Genomic DNA, 22,154 nt, shown 5'->3' with positions numbered 1-22,154 from the left:
AGAGTGCTTGGTGACGAGCATCCAGACACGCTAAACAGCATGCATAATCTAGCGGCGATATATGCGAACCAAGGGCGATAGAAACATGCTCTCAGTTGCGCGAGCAAGCTCTTAGCGACTAACATCCTGATATACATCCGTCGCCTGACACGCTGAGAAACTGGCAAGCTGGGTTTGAACAAACTGGTAAGCAAGACAACTTCATGATGTTTGTATCGTCTGAAGAGCCTGATGTTGAATGTCACAGACTATACAATCAAGTGCGACTTTCAACGTTATGCTGTAGCGCAGCAATAGCTTTTATTACTTACACTAGCTTCGATTCACCCTATACAGCGGATTTACAGGAAACAATAATAGATGTATTTATGTAACGTCTGTCTTTGCGTACCGGGACAGACGTTAAGAAGCAAGCCTAGAGGGTGGCTGTTTGCTACGCGCGCGTGTACCTCTGCAAGAACAGCTGTCTGGGATCTGGGAATAAGAGCCGTCCGAGGCGACGAGGTTCGTTCACGGTTCTTAGCCAGAGTGCAGCGCGCAGATACCTCAGCACGCTACTGCAAGCTACTATACGCCAAGGGATGCTAATAGCGCACTTCCCGTTAGACGCGTTCTAACGATTCTGCCGTCTGCGCGGAGAAATTGCCGGGATATACCCTCGTCGATCTGAATCGACCTTTCGAGACTGCTGGCGTCATATTTACTATCTTAGCTTCCTTTATAGCCTACCAAGCTTTTTGCAGATATATGCTATCACGAACAAACAAGGGAGTGTTAGAGGAGAGTTGGGCGCAGCGTTGACAGAATGAGCGGCAGCACGATTGACAACGCGCTTCTTGGTATCGGAGGCTTATGTGCTATGAGAACGAGTGCTATAGAATAGATGCGCGTTGCTCCTGTTTGTATTCGAGAACACTAGGGATGATTCGAGTGTCCGGAATAGAAAGCGTCCCGTTACACCGTGCATCCCGGCACGCTCGGATCGACATTAATAACGTGCATCCCTCCGTGACGGGACTCCCTGTGTGCCGGGACCAGCCAATCAGCTCGCTTAAATCACTGACTTCTGCCTAAAACTTGCGAGCTGATTGGCCGGTCCCGGCACACAGGGAGTCCCGCCACGGAGGGATGGACGTTATTAATGCCGTGGTGTCTATCTCTAGCCGATTTCTAAGGACAGGCAGCAGGTGACCATGCACGTAAATAGTGGTTAGACGAAGCCTCTGGAGCTTTGCGCCACAGCTTAAGCCATTTTGGCATAGCGTAGTTNAGTGCCGTGGTGTCTATCTCTAGCCGACTTCTAAGGACAGGCAGCAGGTGACCATGCACGTAAATAGTGGTTAGACGAAGCCTCTGGAGCTTTGCGCCACAGCTTAAGCCGTTTTGGCATAGCGTAGATGTATATTGCAAACCGCTAAGTTTTTAATACTGGCTATGTCAGCACGCTAAGTCTTTTCGCTCAGTCTGATGAAGTGGCACGTCGCACCGGAGCAACTCGGAGAGCACTCAGATCAGGGCTGCACACGTTTCTAAGAGCGGGACTGTATTATACCGCTATTTAAGTATCCTATAATGGCTCCGAAGGATTAAGCGATAGTGTTACTTAAGAGAGAGCAGGGGTGTTTTGACATTACACCTTCTATGCTAAAGACAAGAAGCTTAAGAACACAAGCTATAATACTGTAATTTTACTATATAGAGCTTGCGCTAGGTAGAGATAGAGGTAAATAATACAACCTTATTAACTTGACCCTATACGATTGTGCAAGGTGGGTATAACATGGTTGAACAACATTCGTGGTTCGTTGCGGGGGGATGTTCGACCCGCAGGGACAGACGTTAGAGCTAAATACAAGCCTTCTTCATACTACGTGTAACCCACTGTGGGCTATCTCTAGAGCGCTTCTGTGGAATAGCAGGGAGTTGTTTTTCCTTCACGGTATGATCGACAGTTCCAAATGGGCTGTTGAGTTGTTGAGCCTCGATAAGTTTCTGAACTGTAGTAGGAAACCCACTTAGGCACAAAGTCTTTGACGTTATACCACGGATCGATATTGTTATTGTCTCCTCTAGAGTTTCCACCCGGAAACTGACATAGCGCTTAAAAGGTGGTAGGCTTTTTGGTATGTACCCGTTCTGAATACAACTCATTGGACTACCTTGGATCAAGAACCATGACTTGGTATCAAGTAAGCGATTGTACAAATAGCGGAGACCATCTGACGGGATATCTATTCGGCAGAATATAAATCCATTGCAGTTGTAACCGGCGTCCCCAAGTGTCGGCAGATCATCCAACTCGAAGTAAAACATGGACGCTATCATAGAGTCGAAAATGCTGGATATCAGTGGTCTCTCTTCAACGATAGTTTGCTCTACCTTAGTTTTCAGTTCTGGTATTACAACCGTATCGTCAAGACTAGGTTCAGGGCCAGCAAGTCTAATATTGAGACGATGAAAGCGTTGCCGTACGCATGGTGACACTGAATTTAAAAATCGCTTCCATGCGTCTTCTCCGTCAAGGTTACGCATAAAACTTTTAAACAACCGTATGTAAAAGCGCGATATCGTTGGAGACTTGCTAACTGCAGCAGGTAATGAGGTCCCTGTTCCTAAAGAAAGCGCAAAGTCTGGTTGTGGTTTATTTGGCCATAAAAATTGCATTTCCCATTGTGCAATGCTTGCTGGATTATTATGTTGCAGTCCGCCGTCCTGAAAAGCTCCCAGTGACTGTACGACTTGGGGTTTGAAGAACCTGGTACGGTAAGCAAAGCAATAGGACTAAGCACCAGAGCTGCTTTATTTACCACGGCGCTGCAGAGGTACAGCATGCACTAGAAGGGTTAGTCAATCGTAATAAGAAACTAACGAACATACTTACGCATCGCTCACAGTAATATCACTCTCAGCTCTATAAGCTCGGATAACATCATATCCTATCCAAGTTAATAACGGTTTTATCGCGTACTTGTACGACAAACCTATATTATTAGATCTCTTTCCACCATTATAATTTGTGAATAGCCAAGGCAAGGAGTCTTTGACTGTTGTTGTTGTGACAGCAACCTTGGTATCGTTCCTTAGTGGATTGAACATCTGGAGCGGCGAGTTGAGAGCTTTCCTAAAAGCATCCTGAATCGCTGCTGAACTATATTGACCATCTTGAATATAGCCCATAAATAACTGGAGGGCTCTCGTAACTAGTGCTTTCCGCCTCCCAAACGTCTTACTTGCCACGTCTTCAAATTTTTCTAACGATTCAGATGCGCTCCATTGTAGCAAGAACATGCCAATTACTACAAGTCCACCTATGTAAGTAAGTAAGTAAAAATTATTAGTTAAAGCGTAATGTATGCCGTTACCTGCTGATGTGCCGCAAACAAAATCGAAATGGTCTTTTACTGAACAACAAAATGGGGCGAGTAGCGAATCAAGGTGCTTAAGAAAAGCTAGCGGAATAACGCCTCTTACACCCCCGCCATCTACACTAAGGATTCGTATTCCTGCAGTAGGAGGTATAAAGCGGAATATTGAGTTGCGGTAGTTAACCCCGCATAGGATGCACTCGGGAATCTCGTAGGTATTTTTGTCGATATGCGAGCGTACCCCTAAAGCCCTAATACAAGGATCGCAGAGAGCATGTCCGCAAGGTAAGACTTTTTCAGGCATCCGCATAAAACAACTAAAGCAGGATCGATGGCTTTTGAATTCAGCTAAATGAGCATGATGAAGTGTAAGAGTTTTCCGATGGTATTCTCGAGAGGTTAGGCCATTAACTGCATAGTCAGCGAACATGGCACAGAACTCGTTAAGTATTGCAGTCAAAAACTTCGTCTGGATACCCGGGAAGAGAGTATATGAAGATATTGCGGCACGGCAGGGTGCAGAGTAGATCTTATTGAAAAGGCATTCTGGCGTAAAGCCTACTCCTGTTAGCGATCGAAAGATATGGGGAATGAGTTGCTTACTATGTGCACCGGGAGGGTAGCTAGCGAGCAGCAGAGCGGATGCTATCAGAGGTGCTGCAAAATGCCACAGCCAAGCTTGAGAGGGCATTTGATTTAGAAAATCCTCTATACAAGGTTGCAGGAGATCACACGAAAATCCAATGGGCCTAGTCGCGTCGACAAGGCTGAACGGCGTTGGGGATTCACTGCAAAGCCAGCGCAAAATTCCCAGGGATATGTTATGAAAGTGTGAGAAGCTAAATTGCAGATGAGAGCTGGCTCGTTCGCTCATCGCAGTTTGAGATAGTGCTATTAAACGTCGCTTTAACGCTTGTGCACGAACAGCAGTGGGCTTCGAAGACTGTAACCCTAGGGCATTGATCTCGCCTAGACGCTGCTTCGTGTCATGTTGCGCATTCGAATAGTCTTTTTTGCCTTCTAGAGCGGCAATCACAAGGTTTGTAGCTTTGTTGGCAGCTATGATCTCATCGAATGATTCAGAAGATGTTTCGATGACTAACAAGATGCGGGGTACTATGCGCGAGTCGGATGCCGGCATCGCAACTAGCTGCTCAGCAAGCCAGTCGGCGACAGCTCTAATGCCGCCAAGATCATCAACAAAGCAGCAGATCACACTCGAAAACAGCGAGAAGATGTTCCCACATAAAGTGGCGCCGATGTTGTTGGTATTGGAAATTGTTAAGACTGTCCCATCTCTTGTCTGACGGACGGGGGTCGGATCCGGTATAGTCGTGTTTTGGACGTTACAGTCGATGACAACGATGGGTGTACTGCCGCTTCGCAGGCGTGGCGAACACCAAAGATATACTTGCCTATGAACAGGTACATCTACAATGCTCCCTAGTATCTGATCTAGAAGTATTGCCTTGGATCTTTTCCCCAAAAAGGTGATGTAAGATGGTTTAGCGTTATCCCTAACGTTCTTGGTAACATGCTGAGGCGGCTTGTGATACGTCAATACATTCCCTCTATGGGAGGAATCATAGGTGATCCATGGAATGGTATCCATTTTCTGCTTTGGAAAACTCAGCGCATAGAGTTAGTTTTATATCAAGATCTTCCAGATACCGTTTTCGGTTGTCGGATCTTGGGCGCGTCCCGTAATCGGATAACGGTTAGCCGATTTTTGAGTCCAGGGAGCCGCCGCGAGAAACAAAAACGAAAATTTACTACATTGTTAGCTACAACGGCTCCCTAGCATACTGCGTTCACTATGGAAGTTTCTCAAGACATCACCCTAGCTAAGCACAAAGCAAATTGCTTTCGAGGTCTCATACGCGCACGTCTTGACTGTCTACAATTTAATCACCAGCTCTTTTTGAACAAACATCGTGAAGAATCTCCTCAAAATGTTCGTAGGCTCCAGAAGATCTTTGAAAAGACTGGATGCTTGAGGCTACAAGAAGAGAATATCATTGATGCCGTCGTCGAGGATGACCGTCTCAACGCAGCGCTACATGCTATTGGTCTTTCTAATGAAGCCCTCCAGAAGATACGCTCACCTGAAGATGCTCCAAGTTTGTACCTCGGAGAACTAAGGTGTCTTAATGGACTGCATCGGATAAGAGCAGCGGATCAATACCTGAACGAGAACGACAAGTGGTGGGTCGTGAGACTATTCTCGAGTGGTCAGTACATTAGTCTTCCCTGCGCGCATCTAGTAACACTACGATAGAAACCCCGACTCCTGTTCTCAGTCATATTATTGAGTCATATACAAACGAACAAAAGCCGTCAGATGGCGAAATCTTCCGCAGGATACGATTGTATCACCGAGAAAATAAAGTCGAAGCAGAAAGAAAATGGTGGGCAAGACTTCACAACTCAAAACCTAAGGATCTTCGCCAGCTATTTAAAAGAAGGGAACTCATATCTGGATTCGACAAACTCCTCGAAATGCCAGGCCTTTGGTCGAAGGTACAACTTGGTGCTTTGCATAGACTTCTGACCTTGAAGTGCGACGAGGTATGTTTATTTCGAGATGCCACAATCTCTCTAACTGATATAGGAGATGTCTCATTATCTTAGTCGCATACTCCAGGTTTGGACAAAGATTTTGACTTGCAGAAACACTACTCTGCCATTCTCTGCGGTTGATGCGGTCACTGTAGAAAGTCTTGAGTTATTGGCACCTAAGCATTCTACCATTGATAAGGCATTTGTTCTGAGTCTGTTCGAGCGAAACATAGTATTCCCTTCTCAATTAGACAGTCAGATCCGTCGGGATTTAGCGGAGAACATATGCGCTTCTGAAGGTCTGATACCATCACTTTGGACATTTTTCGAGACGCTCAAATACATCGAACCTATATGTGAGACTCTAAAGAAGCTAATCGGCAATAATATGAAGCGTACTATACGTTCAAGTTTGATGGGATGCTACTTTCCTCCGGACAAGAGAAACATCCAAGTTGCTAAGTTTAGAGAGGCAGAGATTACATCGATAATAAATCAAGAGGAGGCGGCCTGGATCTCATACGTCGAACTGTGGGCCTTCTGTGGTCGCTATTTCAATAAACTCACTTCCTTCACGCCAAGAAAAGAGAGCGGTGAAGCGAAGCCGACAGTAGAAGGACCGAACCCAGTGCTCTGGCAACATCTAGCAAGCTTCTCCGTTTCACGTGGCTTCAAGACGAAACGGGCTCAGGAATTGGCGAACACCGACCCTCATACTGAGCTCGCTTACGAATATCTTCGTAAATCTAGTCCATTGTCTGCATCATCTTATGAACGACAAATTCATGAGATCGTAAGTGCCAGTCGAACTGTAGACGATGACACACATGAGCTACCGACCATAGTATCTGGTCACATAGAAAAAGAAAGACGGAGTGGCCGCCCTTTTGAAAATCACTTACGCATAGATGAGCAGAACTTATATCTCCCAAACGTTTATAACAACGTGGAACCTATAGAGGCTAATTGGGCGTTGATGCGACGTGACGTGTTCAACTCTCTTTTTGGGAACCTTGTCATACAGGTATGCATGATAGCCTGCATTACATATTGCATATACCTAACATTCACTAGCATAGTGATATTCTGCACCCTATATTTGTACATAGTTCCACTTTTGATACCGATCCGATGGATCTCGTATTAGAAGACCAGCATACTTCTAACGAGATACAAGGCTTGAAGACGCAGATAGAAGCCCTTCATCGGGATTATAACAGTCTCCTATCTCAACACGAAAACTTACAAACGCGCAATGAGGAGCTCGAATCCGAAAAACTGAATTTTCGACAAAGATGCCAATCTTTGCAAGACCAAGCAGACCAAGATGGAAATTCCATATCCTCCCTCGGTTCTAATATCCAAGATCTTCAAAGACGCAATAAGGAGCTTGAAGCTGAAAAACTAGACTATCAGCAAAGATGTCAATCCCTAGAAGACCAGAGAAACGGAGACAGAGACGCCATCTCCTCCCTGCAGTTGAAACAACAGGAAATAGAGCGCCTCCGCCTTGAGAACGACATGCTCAAGACGAATCTTGAAACACTTAAAACTTCAGCTCAGCAAGCAGATCAGACGACAAAGAATTCTCAGGCACTTGTACTAAAACTCCAGAAAGATAAGGAAAAGCTGGAAGCTAAGCAAGCTACATCACAAAACGACCTAAGAATGCTCAGAAACGATCGATTTAGGCTCCTCGAGGAAAATCAAGACCGCATGAAAGATATACAGGCTATGAATAGCGAACGAGATGCTCTGCTACTTCAGCATAGCCAAGAGTTTGCTCAAACGATACCTACAGGGCCCGAATATGAGGACCCTAAAGGCACCTTCATGAATGAATTGGAAGAACGCGAATTCCACACTCCGTGGAGACCATATTCTGGAAACAAGTATGAGATATTCCTCGCTGAGTCGAATGATGATACTGGCTTGCCTAAAGGCACGAGTATTGAAGTGGATAAAGATGAGTTAGATGCTATTTCAATCATCACAGCTATTCTAGGAGGTGCTAAGGAGTACTTTGGTCAAGAGTTAAGGGCCATGAATATTCAAGGAAAGTATCTCGCTAATATCAGTCCCACATCTATATTTGCAGCTTGCACTATGTATAGGACTATCTTGGTCAGCAAAACTGCTGTGCTAGAAAACTATATCTCCACGGGCGCTTGTCAAAACGTTATCGCAACACTTAGTGATGGAAGTTTAAGACTTGTACAGGGCGCACAGAGACGGATGATTGAAGAAGCAGAGGGAACAAAGAAAAGAAGACTAGAGAACGAGTCGGGTGGCACTGATATTGTTCTTGCAAGTCGAAGGATCCATAGCAGAGGCGGAGTAAAAGGATCAGTTGTACCCAATGTTGATGACGAGCTAGATAATACTGAAGATACATAGCAATACTTATGAAAAACAGTCTTTCACATGTTATGTTTGTCTGAGGAAGCATTATAAGGCTAACCATTTGGGATTTGAACAACGAAGTAACGTCTATCCCTCCGTGACGGGACTCCCTGTGTGCCGGGACCGGCCAATCAGAACGCTTGAATCACAGACTTCCACCTAAAATCTACAATCTGATTGGCCGGTCCCGGCACACAGGGAGTCCCGTCACGGAGGGATGGACGTTATACTAGGAATGGTATTGTAGAGTGTATTGTTGTATCCTCACACACTGCCATCGTTACTTTCTAGTCGCCGTCTCTTCGATGGAAGTACGATAGCCGATCGCGGTGGGAGGGGGCTCAAGTTCCGACTAGGACTAGCTTGTGGTGTAGGAAATTCTCCAAGGCTCCATATACCTAGTTCATCTGAGTCATCTTCGCCACCCTTTCCCTCTGATGGGTGAGTTGGCTCTGGGGTCGGTGGTTGCCGTGGTGGGAAGGTAGAGGAAGATGGCTTGACTACCTTTACCCTTCCTCTCGAAAGGCCCTCATTCAGAAATACAAAATGAGATGGCCGTTTTACAATCGGCGTCTGAGCATCTACCTATAGCGGTTTTGTTAGTGACATCTAACAAGGAAAGAATAGAACGCACGTATTGTTCCATCAGAATCGGCCACTGAAAACCCTGCTCCTCAGAGGAGAATACGAAGGGCCGCTGGCCGGGTTTCTCGATGATAATAGCTATGCGGATGCTGCTATCGATAGAATGGAGCTGTGCGGCTTTGCGACATATGCCAATACTTCGGTCTTTGAACGTTCGCGTGAGGTTTTGTGGAGTGGGTTTTACCATGGTACTGATTGTAGTAGTAACTGATTACAGGTATCGGGTTAGCTACAAGCAGTAGCAATAAGTAGGAACGATTCTCTAAATCACGTGCGCACTAAGGCAAACCCAACCAACAAAAGCGGGCCAAAGCTACCAGCGTCTTCATATGACTCGACCGTAAGCGCGCCGCATAGGCGGCTACCGAACGAATTATGCCTAACGCTAAAAATAATCAACATACAGTAGTTTGGCGGCTAACATGGCCTTATTTTAGCTGCGAATACAAGCGTAATTAGGATACTGACCTCTGTGACCGGTTATCCGTAAACCGATGCCCCAAGTCCCAGAGGCGTCGACTTACTCAATTGAATCGCATGAGATACACATAGGTACTAAATTGGCAGCTATTTCCTACGTGCATCATAACAGAGATGCACCAAAGAACCCATACAGCTTTCAAGGTTCGAAGATATTTTCACGAAGAACACACCTTCCTTAGCACCCTAGCCAATATGCAGGCCCCATATATCTATGCAACCGCATACATATGTCTTCTCGGTCTTGTCGTTATTTGGCGACTTTTCCGATTTCTAACAGCCCGAGCACGTGACCATGTCTTTTCTATTCTCTCTAAATGGCTTCTATACACAGTCATACTAGCAAGAGTTAATAGTAGTTCAGACATCACAATCATTGCGGGTATTGTAGTCATTTGTATGCTGGTCGGAAACATCGCTAGCGCACTTATTGCTGTAGCGTCTCAAGCCGACTTCTCTGCGCGCCTTGCTCGGCTATGCATAACGAATCTCGTTATTCTTTTTCTTGGTGGAAGAACGAACTTCGTCGCTGATAGAATTCTTAAGTTATCACACAATCAGTATTACCTTGTCCATCGTTGGGTGGGACGTATTTGCGTTCTAGAAGGCCTAATACATGGGGTCCTGAGCGTTTTGCAGCGTCGGAAGCCATTGCGTGCAATTGATATCACAGTAGGTCTGTTCGTATCGAATCTTGACCCCGTCCATGCTCATTTTGCTAGTTAATCTCACTTACTGGGACGATTGCAGTGTGCTCCTTCGTTTACATTCGGCGCAGGGTATATGAGTTGTTCCTCCAACTACATACAATAGCATCAGTAGCTCTCCTCATCTTCCTCTGGCTACATCTGACTAGGCCCAGTCCATACGTGGTTGCTTGCATCTCTAGTGCAGCGTCTTTTTTTGTGCTCCAAAAGGTATTGTGGGTAATTCACTGCATCTACCGAAATGCTGGGTCAGGGCCCCGTTGCCAGGCTTCGATTACTCGCTTTCAATCAAATGGAAATCAAAACGAAGAGGTCTTTCAGGTTCGAGTCGATGTAAGACGACCCTGGCATGTCATCCCAGGGCAATTTATATATCTGTCTTTGCCACACTCTCGTGGTCTTGGTTTGGGCTTGCTTGAGTTCCATCCATTTATGGTTGCATGGGCGTTCCACGATGAAAAGAACCAGTTGGGATCGGTAGTACTTATTATTCAACGTCGTCAGGGTTTTACGCGCAAGCTAGGGTTTACCAGTACCACTACACCTGCAATTATCGATGGTCCGTACGGAGGCGTGGATTGTAAGGAGCTAGCCCGCTACGATAAGGTACTTCTCATGTCCAGCGGTGCAGGCATCGCGGCGCATCTGTACATGACTCGCTATCTACTCCTGGCTCATAACCAACAAACAGCACGTGTGAGAAGACTCACTGTTCTTTGGTTTCTTGAAACATCAGGTTACTATGAACCCACACTTGAAACTTTCTGCGTTACTTATACTGAGCAGATCAAATGAAGTGGGCGAAGGAATATCTTGACACCCTTAACGGTCTAGATCCTCGAAAGATTTTAACTATATACTTACTATACCCCAATGAAAGCGAAGGAACAGCAGAAGGCGAGTTTCCTAGCTCCAGAGTCCCTGAAGCGAGAATGTACCCCATATCTGGCTCTCTTGACATGGCCATGTTTATTGAGGGCGAATGGAGTGCTGAAGCAGGGAATATGCTAGTGACAGGTATGCTTTACGCGATGCAATGCTCGAACTTGTCTAACAACGGATAGTGTGCGGCACCCCCAAGTTCGAAATGCGCGCGAGGCAAGCCGTCAGAGCCAGTTCTCATCACATCCACTTTCGGACGAGTATCTACCTACCTGATGAGACATATATTAGTAAGATGTCAGTATCGCGGTACAGATGAGTGGAAGATTTCAACCTGCATCGATATCTGCAAATGTTTTACATAAGGAGGCGGGCTGTAGATCTAATAAGAATAAGAATAGTATAGCTATCTCAATTTGTTCTCTAGTTTCAGATTTCCTGTGGGCGATCTATGAATCCTAATATCCACGACAAAAGGGCACCGACTGGTAGATGCAATTTGCAAGCGATGTCCCCATACGAAAGAGTGCTCTGATGAACAGCCCAAAAGAACAGTATTCTCTCAATGTCCTTCTTCGAGTAGATTTGATGCAGAGGCTGGCTCCTCAGAACGGCATGGCTGTGATAGCATTCTTGATGCACTCTGCTCCAAAAAGTTTTGCCATGAGAACCAACTGTCGTGACGATCTGGATAGGATCTTTTTCGATGCCTGTTAAATTGCCCTCTATGCCTTTCTTCACCTCCTCCGCTATAGACGTACGCAAAGCTAGGTTGGTCCTAGAAAAGTTGATAATACTGTCTTTGAGGGCCTGAACCAACAGATACTCCCGGCGTTTTCGAAATACCTGGCGCGCCGAGGGTAGCACTGTTGGGCCATGCTGTTCGGACTCAGACTTCATCGTTTCCATGTAATCGGAAAATCTCGTAGGTGTAGGTAGGGTGCGGGTATGAGGAAACTGAAGGATTTGGGGATCCGATGTACTCTTTTTGCTCCTTCCTATCTTTAGGGTGTGGCTTCGCTGGTAAACTGATCCTGTTGTAGTCTCGGGATGATGAAGGGTGTTAGAAATGGACGTGGAAGGAGCTGATGAAGTCCCAGAGTGAGTTAAGACTTCTCCTCTCTGAGGATCTCGTTTTATCCAAGCTGGCGGCAGCGACTCCATTTTGGGCTGTTGTGACGACAGAGGTGATTTTGAGAGCGTCGTACTATTACCCGTGTATTCTGGTGTGGAGTGCACACCGAACTAGGCGTTCGCCACCAATGCTTCGTCAACATTAGCTAACCTCAGCAAGCATGAACCTTTGTACCTACTAGGTTTCTTCTTTCTCGCGGAGTTATTTGAGAGTCGTGAAACTATTGTGAATATGATAAGATAGTCGATTCACGAGCTGGTATAAATGCTGTGTATTCGTCTTAGAGATAAATTTGGATGTAAGCGGCGTAGCCTCGTCAAGGCGCTAAAAATGTATAGTATAGCGAACTCGTGGAGCCCGCTTCATGGCGGTATTGGCTGAAGATAGCGCTGCATGATACTGCAGATTAGCCGCCGGAAACCATAGCTATGATTCGACCAAAGTGGCGCTTAGGATATGTTTAAGTCTATACGCGCGTCTTAGCGGAGATATCCAGCAGGCATGACTAAAAACATGCAGATCATACGCATGGGATTGCCGATTTTATCGTAGTGGGGAACATGCCTCACGAATGAGATGTTCAACCCTGTTGTCCCACCGTGCTAGCGTATATCTCCATGTCAGAGTGTCATGCGTACAACCTACCGCATGGCAGATATCTATAATCCCATACGGGCTGGTCAACACTTCACCTTACGGCGCCAGTATTCTTACGAGTCATTCTTCATGATCCCATACGGGATGCTTAACCCGGCGGTACAATCGACCCTAGGGCGCAATGAGTCGTATAAGGCGCATTCCAGGATCCCATACGGGATACTTAACCCGGCGGTACAATTGACCCTAAGGCGCAATGAGTCGTATAAGGCGCATTCCAAGATCCCATACGGGATACTTAACCCGGCGGCACACCGGACCCTATGGTCTAATGAACCTTACGGGACCAACATCCGCACAAAGGCGCATCTCCGCATTTCAGGGTCCCGTACGGAATCATTGACCCTACGGCGTTATTGAACTTACGGAGCTAACATCCGTACATTTCTCTATCTTGATCCCATATGGGATAATTCGTCTTATGAAATACAGAATGAGATCTTCTACAGCTAAATTTACACAGTTATCTAAACTTTACAAGTTCTTTGACTTCACGCGTTGAGAGGATGGTAGTATCCTGTACGATGTAGATCATTAGGCGTTCCATGTGCACAGACCCAACAGAGCCATCCTGGTTGATTCGCTTCCGTGACTGAGCGCGCCTGTCATGTCGTACGACACGATTAACCGCCGGACGCGCGTTCATGCAACTGCGGGGCTTGTGTCTTACAAGGATTCTTATCCTTCGGGAATGCAGGAGATTTGTCATGGCATATAGAGATGTTACTAGCATGGATAGCAACTATCAATTTTGGCTACGTAGACCTACATGATACCGTCACCCTGCACTTCGCCTGATCTACCTATGAAGACGCTTAGCGTCTCGTTGGGGGTAAACTTGGTGTAGCAATGTCAGAACAGCTCGATAAGCCCTGGACACCTCCACCAAGACTTCACAATCCCACTCATCATCCCTGCCACATACCCTGCCGTCCTTGCTTAACCACATATTTCGGAGGATGTTTTTCTCTAACAGACGCCCTTTAATGCAGTTGTACGGTAATTTGTCATATAACATCGGTTCGCAGGCGTCGCATCGATCGACATGGCACTCCAACGTATTCATGTAGAAGTACTCCATTCGGGTTGGTTTTCGGGATATTGAGCGAACTACAGGTCTTGCAAAATGCACTTGTGGTGTGATCGGAACCTTGTTGATGCATGGATGATCATAGGAATAACGATGATCGTAGCTAGTTCGCCGATGATTATCACTAACAGGGTTGTTTCTGCATGGATATGGAGTAGAATTGTAACGTGCTGCAGCTACAGGTGGAATCGACCCGTGTCGTGGAGAGTAAGACATGTTTTACGAACTATTCAAGTACAACGTTACAATTTCGATGACTGCTCCACGCCTAGGTACTTATATAGACCTCGGCTATCTATGTGACCCATCTGTAACTGCTTTCAGTGTCCGCCTGTTTACGAACCAGGATTACTCGACGCGTTCCTGTGAACCGTTCTCAGTAGAGGCGGATGGCGCTAGCGATGAATCGAGGTGATCGTAAATGCGCTGGATCCACTCCGCCATCGCGTCTACATCCTTCCGGAGGCTGTCGGATGCAGCGATAGTCTCGGCCAATCGCCTTTGCTATTATCAGCCACGCGCCTAAATCCATGATCAGGAACCACTTACCCTTCTAGATACCGAGTTGTCATTTGATGCTCGGCCCACAGGATTTGGATTGAAAGCTCCAATGACTCCATGGTCGGCGCTGGAATCATGGGTTCGGTTATGGGCGTGTAGTCCATGGAAACGTCGTGGTTGATGTTCGTAGCCAGTTCAAAGTTGAAGTCCTGTGAAATGCACTGAGAGTCTGCTATAAGAGGAATGTCGAAGACGGGATTCTGATCGAAGAAGTAGCTATCGTCTTTTGTCGAGGAGCTGCCCTGCTTGTCAATGGAGTCAGGATGGAAAGGGTCGGTCATTGGATTGAACGTGAAGAGAGCAGGTTCTGGCTCTGTTTGGGTAGAGCTGTTCGCGACGGGCATGACTGGAGCCGAGAATGGGTCTGTTGGAAGAGCAATCTCGTTCTGATAGTTTCTCGACGGTTCGTTGTTTGCTTGAGCCATCTTAGTCGCGATCTGAACGAGGATAACACTTTAATCTGGCTCAAAAGATACCCAAGCATGGACTTTTAAAGCCGGTCACGCTTGCTGTGCCGCACTGCCAAGTCGAATGGATTCTAATAAGATTTTGAAAACTATCTAACGCAATTCTACGACTTCGCCACACTTGGGCGCCAAAGTGATAAGCATTCCAGCGGCACAAGTTCAAGGAACGGGATCAGGCTACTAAAATCGGGATTTCGTACAATGTACCGATGCTGTTCTTCATTAGCTCGAGTCAAGGATATCGATAATTATAACTACTGACAGGCTTCTCAAGCTTAGCGAGTGCGGGTACCCCTTCGTTAAACATGCTATCTAGAAAGTCCACAAGAAGTTTGTAGCCACTCCATTCCTCTCCTTTGCTAAGACCAAACATCTTGTTCGTGTCTCTTTTTCGGCGGATCATAGAAGGATCTCGCAGGTTCTCGTTCGGGAGTCCATTCATACACTCAAGAATTGTTATGCCAAGTTGCTCAAGATCCGCATTTGGCGTAAGCTCAGTGCTTACCCAGGCACAGTTCTCGAAATCTGCTAAACCCGTATTAAGCCCGAGAAATAACTAAAATGGTGTCCTTACATAGTTGTGGCTTTCCACTCCTTCCGCAGAGACGTATCGTGCTGATTGAGACAGAATTGTGGACGATACCGGCCTTCGCGATATGCTGTATGGCAAGAAATACCTATATCGTCAGCTTTGCAGTCAGGATTAATACAGCGACTTACTGCGCTTGCTATCACTTGTATGTGGGGCTCTTTGAGAAAGGTGTGAACATTTAGAACCTCTTCAAGAGTAAAGCGGGTGTAGTCATATTGAAACAGCAGGGATGTCCTTGATTCAAAGACCCGCTTGATAGTTGCTACGTGTGGATGATCAGATATCGTTTTTACTTTCTCTAATTCCGTCTTGCCAGTATCAGGATTAAGTTCTTTGATAATCACCAGGTGTCCTCCTTGAAGGCATAACGATAGCTTTTGTTTTCCCTGTGTTAGATCCCCCAAATGCGATAAAGTCTCCCACGGGTTATGTAAAACACTAGCAGCTGGCTGTTTTGCCTTTTTCAAGGATCGTTCCATGAGCGCCACTGCAGTAGGCACTTGAGGCCGCGGTAGGCGTTGAAATGCCTCTCCTATAGAATTTGAAGCCATATCGAAGTTGTGATCCTAGTTTTGATCACAATTTTAGGAGCACGGGGGAGCGTAGATAGCCTTAACCCACGCATGGGCATGATCTCAGACATACTTATTTGTTCAACTGTGGTTACCCGGATTTCGTTAGCAGGAAACGGTGTTGGTATCATGGATCCTGGAACTGGTTAGATAACCAGAAACGGGTAACGGTTACTGTTTTCTCACTTGGAAGCGAGAATATAAAGCTTGAACCAGCAGCGCATGCCAAATCAATGCAGCTCACAACCTTAACACCACTGAAAAGCTACTACAAACCTCTTTGATTCATTATTCACTACACACCGCGACTATCATGGAGATAGACATGGCTGGAACAGCTGTCCCCGTGGACTGGCCAACTCTCTTACGGCGACAGCAAGGAGAAGTGCAAGGAGCTTCCAACAGTGAGCATCCTCGCAACTCTTCCTGGCCTATCTCATCAGCAAGCTCCATCCGCAACTGCGGAACAGGTACGCAACCTGATCTGTACCTCCAGCTTTCGCATATACTTGAATGGGAAATCTGGAATCACAATCAGACGCGTGACCATCTAGCTACAGAACGTGATAAAGTTAGCGAGTTAAATTCGCTGGTATGGAAGCTCTCACAGGATATAGATCAGTGGCGGAGTGCATGCCAGCAAGGGTATGCGGCACTAGACCAGCACAGAACTGAAAATGCCGAACTAAAGCGCGCACTAGCAGAAGCAAGGGTACGTGGGGCAGCTGCGCGCTTAAATCCAGCTAATGACGGCCTAGTCCACGTCAACTGAACAGGGCAGTGAAAACGCCCCGCTTGGCACTCCAGACATGACAACCCTGCCGCCAAGGCACAGTTTCCGAAAGCTTGCACCAATGCCGAAGGTTGATACGAACGAACATTCCTGGCGGCTCGGCTTTATCAAAGATGTCGAGGATCATAGCATTGCCAGTTCTGTAGAGTAGTCACCTGAGTTTTCGGAGAGAAATTGGCACATTAAATGGATTGCATGTAATAGATACAAGCTATCATAGTAGAGAATTTTCACGGAGTCATTCAGTCATGGGTAACTTTGCGTGACATAAACCATGCACCTCAACATACAGAGGAAGTAGCTATGAAGAGTGAGTATTGCTAAGGTAAACGATCACCCTAGGTGTCCGTGTGCTACAGGTTCCCCGTTGCACCCCCAGGTCGATAATCTCCGTCATTCTCGTCGTCGTCATTTGCCGGCTGCTCTGTCATTAGCATTGTCACCTCTACTACTGTATACAATTCCTTCAGTGTAGCGTCTACATTGTCCAAAAATTTCTTTTGGTTTGAACTTTCCAATCGCATGCGAAGGCCAGGCAATATATGCCTAAATTTACGATGCAATTTGCCGACATCATATAAGAGTATGGTGCCTCCATTTTTCTGCACGTGTTTCTTTGCTCTGATCATCATCTTGTCGAACTTCTTGACTCTCTTGCTTTTGGCAAAGCATTTGAGTGCCTGCATTGACTTCCAGTACTTTTGGGCATTGATCCAAAGTTGTTGGATAGCCGTATAGTTCCTCCTCTCGAGACGTGCATCGGACCATTGGACCATACCATGTAGAACGCGTTGATGTCTGGATCGAGCGCGGCGTTGTGAACCTGGCCATGTGCGCCGATCTTTGGTAATATCTTCCATCTCATCGCTAGAGTCGTCGGAGTTGCTGGAGTCGTCTATAATGATCACTTCTCCGTTGTTTGTATCGGTGATAAGGGGTGTGTGAGACCGAGCAGCATGTTGTGAGCCTGACCATATGCTTTGGTCCCCGGCAGTGCCTTCCATCTCATCGCTAGAGTCGTTGGATTTGCTGGAGTTATCCAAAACAAGTACTTCTATGTTTTTTGTATGAGTCGTGATGGATACGCTATCGTTTGACCACTCAGCCCTCTCAGTATCATTTGGGACAACTTCCAGAGTGTCATGATTGGATGGACTGCGATGGTTCTGGAGCAGTGGACTACTTCTCATCTCTCCCAAAACGTCGGTGGCATCATGAGGGACGACAGCCCGCTCTTGGTACCCTAATAACGTCTCTTTCGGATCGATGTTGGAAAAGTATCCTGTTTGGTGCATTTCAGCAACCTCCGTTGCGTAGAAAAGTTCATCGATATTTTGATGTCGGGATGGATCACTTGCGAGCACCAAGTCTTCGTCCAGATGATTGTTTCCGGTAGCCTCACTGAGCGCTGTCTCCTGTTCAAGTGCCCAAGTAGCTTCATTCCAGTGGGTGAAGGCTTCCATAAAATCTGCTGGATGACTTTGAGTATTGAAAATAGAGGCATTTGAACTTGTGTACTCACCATCATGCAGCTCCTGCCCTGTAGAAATATCCACGGCTGAATCTGTGACGTGATGAATTGAACAAGGAATTGCTGCACGTGCATTTGCATGCACTGCGCCCTGATGCTTGTCGATTCTTCCGGGTGATAGACGCGCACCCTCCTTTTCCGCCGTTGAGGACAGCAGGTGGCCTTCAGGTGAGCAGAACAAGACGTCTTGCTTCTCGATCGTTGGTGCCGTTGGCAGCTGAGTGTGGCCTCCGCAAATCATAAGTAATGTAGTAGCAGCATCAGCCATCTACTGTATTCAGCTAATGAAACCCACAAAAGCAGTAGTAGAGAGTACATACTTCGTCTGATGGATCTCTGTTACTTTTAGTTCGGCTCCAAGGTTGACCTCGAGCTTCAAGAGATTCCGACATGTTCGATTTCTGTGTTGAAAGAGATACGGTGATGAGAGATTACTGGAGATTGTTGAGAGTAATGAGGATGGTGGTGCGGGTACTTTACTTGGGGAGAGCCGATAATTTATACGATGGAAGAAACAGTGATGAAACTGCAACGGCCATTCTAGCTATATATAGTCGATTGAATGCATGATAGTTTTCTTGTATTGGGTCTAGCACTATCTGTACATATCGTGTAGTCGCCCGGTTGACCCTGACATTCACCAATGGCAAGTTCCGCCTAACGCCTTTCCCTTGCATGGAGAGGCTATGGCTTTCCACGGCTCATACCCTATCACTTCGTTGAAATCTCAAAATAAACTCATTGGGAAGACGGAATGAGGTTAGTATTGAGGAATTGCATGAAGAGCTTGCCGCTGTCGGTGTGATATAACCTATGAGACTACATTCTTCAGCCCCCAAGAGCGCCGATGAGCGAACACCCCCGCTTTGCATAAACCAAGTGACGCAGCTGGCACTGTTCGTCCTGTCGGAATGCTCGGATTTATCAAGAAGACTCAGTAGGTGGGTATTGCGGCAACATAGCAAGGCAGACACAGTACTCCCGCATCAGACTGATTTCACTTGGGGCTAGCCTCAACACTTTCTGGCACTCAACCATTTCTACGTTCGAAAGCTGGACTTACTATTCGCTGGAAGCATGTCCACGAGGCATACATCGTATCAACCTTCATGCTTATCCGCGCGGGCAATAGATTGCCATGCTCAAAGTGTCTTAGTATGGCTGATCCCCAGTTCTCTATATAAGGTGTGCTTTCTTCATCTGGACCCAAAGTATATGTTTCTTTCAAGAGATCTTTCTAACATAATGTTTAAGCCAGATCTCGAGGATTATATCACTCCTTCCCATGATATGTGCGTCGTTCAGGAAGATCTATCTTTTTCGTGTGCTGACTGCGATGCAGGGACAAAACGTTGATTCTTACCTTTGAATGGGATGACGAAAACAATTGTGCATTCATACACGATTTACAGCCCCTGGACACCTCGAGCACTATAGATACCTCCCGGAAAGGCCATTCAACTCTCCTTCCAGCCCCATCTCTCACATCACTATCTAAAATGTCGGAGAGCGCTCGACCCTGTCTAGAGCAATCAAAGTCCCGAGTTTCACGAGTTTCGCCTTTTCAATTGAGTTGGCTTCAAGACGATGGGATAGCTGACACACGTGTTTTGGTATCCTGCTCTGGACTTGTTCTTAACACAGATGGTATCCAATTCCAAATGTGCTTCCAGCCACAAAATCTCTCTGCACACAACGTCTTGAGTTTAGTTGCAAAGGTTGGCAAGGACCCGGGAGATGTGATACAATCACTGAATGGGAGAGGTGCCTTGGAAGACTTCAATCACGAGATACGTTATGCGTTACGTTCTGGAAATAGTTTGGTCGTGTGCTGGAAGGATGAAACGATGTCCTTTGAGGAGATTTTCGAGCGAGAAGCAGGTTGGCTCGTACTCGACTACCTGCTATCACTAACACGCATATCATTTCTTATACTTTTCTTCTTGTATTTATTTGGGTTACTCTTCTTTTCTTTAGGTATCATGGTTTTGTAAATTACATCCTCAGCTACCCAAAGGACTAGTACTACACGTTGCTTTCGCGTTGAGATCGCACTTTGATGAGATATCCCTTCATTTTCTTCGCACTTTTACATAGCCAGAATATAAGAAATCCAATCACGATTATTAGAATAATACTAACAACGCCTATCAAGACTGGCCCTTGGAACTGTTTTTGATGTACACTCTTCGGAGACGATGCCGGCACCTTTGGCGAGATCTTGCCACCGATTTTCATCCTCTATTTTCTCTTGTTATCAAACTAGACTTTATGTTTATCTCGGCTTATACGAACTATATATAGTTATGGATTATATTGAATTAATTCAACAAAGAATAGGTAAAGGGTAGAGTAGGTGCTAGTGCTTTACTAACGAGTTAGCTACTTCACATCAAAGATTAGCATTGGAGTTTAAGTTCCTGGTACAATATACCTTTGTTGATTTAGACGTTCTTCTCTCTTAATGCAGACGTGTTTGGTTAGTTGTGAGGTCGCGTGGACCAAGAAGCAGTGAGCCAGTGGATCTTATAGTGCTTTTCAACTCAGAACGGATTTAGGAAGATAGTTTTGGGACCTGAATCTGGGCTTCGTAGCTTACAAGATAATGCTACGAACTGAACCAGAGTTCACAGCCTATTGCAATTGGTGTCCCTAGCTTATAATCTAGCGTACTAAAATCACGTATAGATATAGTTATAAATGTACTATCCCTCCATGTGTGGCGGAAAACCCTGCGTGGCGGCATGCCAGCAATGCTCCCACCTTGACAAACGCAACCACAGTTGATGAGCGTACAGAATCTCGGGATAGGAACCTTAGTCCTAGAGCTCTCTCTACACTTCATCTCGTGCCGATTGAGTTCCTGCTTAACTAGCAATACCACAATGTGTCGCCAGCACTCACGGCAACCCCTCCTTGGTCAGCCTTGGACGCGCTAAAGGTTTAATGTATGCATCTAAGAATTTGTTAAGTTATATAAAGATACATAGAGAGTTTATACCGAGCGAGATGCTACCGTATTCTACGTCGTGGTGCTATTGCGCACGTCTATTGCTCTACAGAGCAGGAGTGACAACTAAGGCGCAGGCCGTACAGAAATGCCACAAGTGGCTTAGCGGTATTATACTAGCGCTAATACCTAGCCCTTGTCACGCGAGCGTCATCTTAATGGAGCCACCTAACTAGCGGCTAAGGCTAAATATGACTCGCTTGTGCTTGAATACATATTTAAACGCCGAGACTCCGCGCATGCCTATTTTAGGAGAAGAGAGTACAGGTAAATGCTTATGTATAATTAGTTCTGTAGTAGCGTCGGAATTAGCTTAGAGTAGTTAGTATAGATAGAACGTCTATCCACTTGTAACAGAATGACTACGTCCTACTAGAAGCTAAGAAGCGCTACATGCCCAGAATGAGACCCTAGACACACTGTGTGCCTATACACTGCCGCGACGCAGTCCCGATACTGAGGAGGAAGCCATAGAAACCGCCGGGTTTGACGCAACACCCATTCGTCTTTTACTGTAGCATATGGCAGTTCTTGGGCTGGAAGGACGGATGCAACAGCAATGAGATCTAATAGTAGGGGGATGTCCCCATTGTCAGTGTGGAGAGTCCGGCCATCTCGCGAAAATGCGATGTGAAAGATAGGTGAAGGCTGATTTTCCAGCACGGTGCGACAGTGGCCCGTCGCTGTCTCCCACACCCGCACTGT

General features: G+C 46.2%; 12 protein-coding genes across 12 annotated transcripts in view; 5 read left to right on the top strand and 7 right to left on the bottom strand.

The window, feature by feature from the left end:
- COCMIDRAFT_41040 (uncharacterized protein) overlaps positions 1 to 81 on the top strand; it is a gene marked incomplete at both ends in the record, with an annotated part of 3,745 nt that extends 3,664 nt beyond the window's left edge. Inside the window, one exon of the mRNA XM_007694625.1 lies at positions 3 to 81. Within this exon, the coding sequence (XP_007692815.1) occupies positions 3 to 81 (79 nt within the window). The remainder of the gene's footprint in view (positions 1 to 2) is intronic.
- Positions 82 to 1,845: 1,764 nt separating this feature from the next.
- Positions 1,846 to 4,977, bottom strand: COCMIDRAFT_108195 (uncharacterized protein; the record flags this gene model as incomplete). Its single annotated transcript, XM_007694624.1, has 6 exons — positions 1,846 to 2,755; positions 2,808 to 2,834; positions 2,882 to 2,936; positions 2,982 to 3,308; positions 3,363 to 3,911; positions 3,969 to 4,977. The coding sequence occupies 6 exons, from the start codon at positions 4,975 to 4,977 to the stop codon at positions 1,846 to 1,848; spliced, it is 2,877 nt and encodes a 958-aa protein (XP_007692814.1).
- A 204-nt stretch (positions 4,978 to 5,181) lies between these two features.
- Positions 5,182 to 7,071, top strand: COCMIDRAFT_108213 (uncharacterized protein; the record flags this gene model as incomplete). The annotated part of the gene is made up of 3 exons (XM_007694623.1): positions 5,182 to 5,596; positions 5,644 to 5,933; positions 5,977 to 7,071. 3 exons carry the CDS (start codon positions 5,182 to 5,184, stop codon positions 7,069 to 7,071), a joined length of 1,800 nt encoding a protein of 599 aa, XP_007692813.1.
- Positions 7,072 to 8,813: 1,742 nt separating this feature from the next.
- Positions 8,814 to 9,159, bottom strand: COCMIDRAFT_55728 (uncharacterized protein; the record flags this gene model as incomplete). The annotated part of the gene is made up of 2 exons (XM_007694622.1): positions 8,814 to 8,908; positions 8,958 to 9,159. Coding segments are annotated over 2 exons (297 nt in total), but the record flags the coding sequence as incomplete, so codon positions are not given.
- Positions 9,160 to 9,647: 488 nt separating this feature from the next.
- COCMIDRAFT_41036 (uncharacterized protein) lies at positions 9,648 to 11,360 on the top strand (the record flags this gene model as incomplete). The annotated part of the gene is made up of 4 exons (XM_007694621.1): positions 9,648 to 10,124; positions 10,175 to 10,895; positions 10,946 to 11,176; positions 11,224 to 11,360. 4 exons carry the CDS (start codon positions 9,648 to 9,650, stop codon positions 11,358 to 11,360), a joined length of 1,566 nt encoding a protein of 521 aa, XP_007692811.1.
- Positions 11,361 to 11,470: 110 nt separating this feature from the next.
- COCMIDRAFT_30428 (uncharacterized protein) lies at positions 11,471 to 12,205 on the bottom strand (the record flags this gene model as incomplete). Its single annotated transcript, XM_007694620.1, has 1 exon — positions 11,471 to 12,205. The coding sequence occupies one exon, from the start codon at positions 12,203 to 12,205 to the stop codon at positions 11,471 to 11,473; it is 735 nt and encodes a 244-aa protein (XP_007692810.1).
- A 2,066-nt stretch (positions 12,206 to 14,271) lies between these two features.
- Positions 14,272 to 14,909, bottom strand: COCMIDRAFT_30427 (uncharacterized protein; the record flags this gene model as incomplete). The annotated part of the gene is made up of 2 exons (XM_007694619.1): positions 14,272 to 14,422; positions 14,473 to 14,909. 2 exons carry the CDS (start codon positions 14,907 to 14,909, stop codon positions 14,272 to 14,274), a joined length of 588 nt encoding a protein of 195 aa, XP_007692809.1.
- A 146-nt stretch (positions 14,910 to 15,055) lies between these two features.
- Positions 15,056 to 16,094, bottom strand: COCMIDRAFT_108187 (uncharacterized protein; the record flags this gene model as incomplete). The annotated part of the gene is made up of 4 exons (XM_007694618.1): positions 15,056 to 15,163; positions 15,214 to 15,479; positions 15,526 to 15,628; positions 15,672 to 16,094. 4 exons carry the CDS (start codon positions 16,092 to 16,094, stop codon positions 15,056 to 15,058), a joined length of 900 nt encoding a protein of 299 aa, XP_007692808.1.
- Positions 16,095 to 16,440: 346 nt separating this feature from the next.
- COCMIDRAFT_30425 (uncharacterized protein) lies at positions 16,441 to 17,059 on the top strand (the record flags this gene model as incomplete). The annotated part of the gene is made up of 2 exons (XM_007694617.1): positions 16,441 to 16,827; positions 16,874 to 17,059. The coding sequence occupies 2 exons, from the start codon at positions 16,441 to 16,443 to the stop codon at positions 17,057 to 17,059; spliced, it is 573 nt and encodes a 190-aa protein (XP_007692807.1).
- A 202-nt stretch (positions 17,060 to 17,261) lies between these two features.
- On the bottom strand, positions 17,262 to 18,831 carry COCMIDRAFT_9482 (uncharacterized protein; the record flags this gene model as incomplete). Its single annotated transcript, XM_007694616.1, has 3 exons — positions 17,262 to 18,379; positions 18,431 to 18,707; positions 18,760 to 18,831. 3 exons carry the CDS (start codon positions 18,829 to 18,831, stop codon positions 17,262 to 17,264), a joined length of 1,467 nt encoding a protein of 488 aa, XP_007692806.1.
- A 1,107-nt stretch (positions 18,832 to 19,938) lies between these two features.
- On the top strand, positions 19,939 to 20,433 carry COCMIDRAFT_30423 (uncharacterized protein; the record flags this gene model as incomplete). The annotated part of the gene is made up of 2 exons (XM_007694615.1): positions 19,939 to 20,320; positions 20,417 to 20,433. 2 exons carry the CDS (start codon positions 19,939 to 19,941, stop codon positions 20,431 to 20,433), a joined length of 399 nt encoding a protein of 132 aa, XP_007692805.1.
- A 1,388-nt stretch (positions 20,434 to 21,821) lies between these two features.
- Positions 21,822 to 22,154, bottom strand: COCMIDRAFT_108208 (uncharacterized protein; the record flags this gene model as incomplete). The annotated part of the gene is made up of 1 exon (XM_007694614.1): positions 21,822 to 22,154. A coding segment is annotated over one exon (333 nt), but the record flags the coding sequence as incomplete, so codon positions are not given.

Source organism: Bipolaris oryzae, assembly GCF_000523455.1.
Source record: "Bipolaris oryzae ATCC 44560 unplaced genomic scaffold scaffold_229, whole genome shotgun sequence".
NCBI classification, from domain to species: Eukaryota; Fungi; Ascomycota; class Dothideomycetes; order Pleosporales; family Pleosporaceae; genus Bipolaris; species Bipolaris oryzae.
The sequence above is the reverse complement of the archived record's forward strand: the minus strand, read 5'-3'. Positions and strand labels throughout refer to the sequence as shown.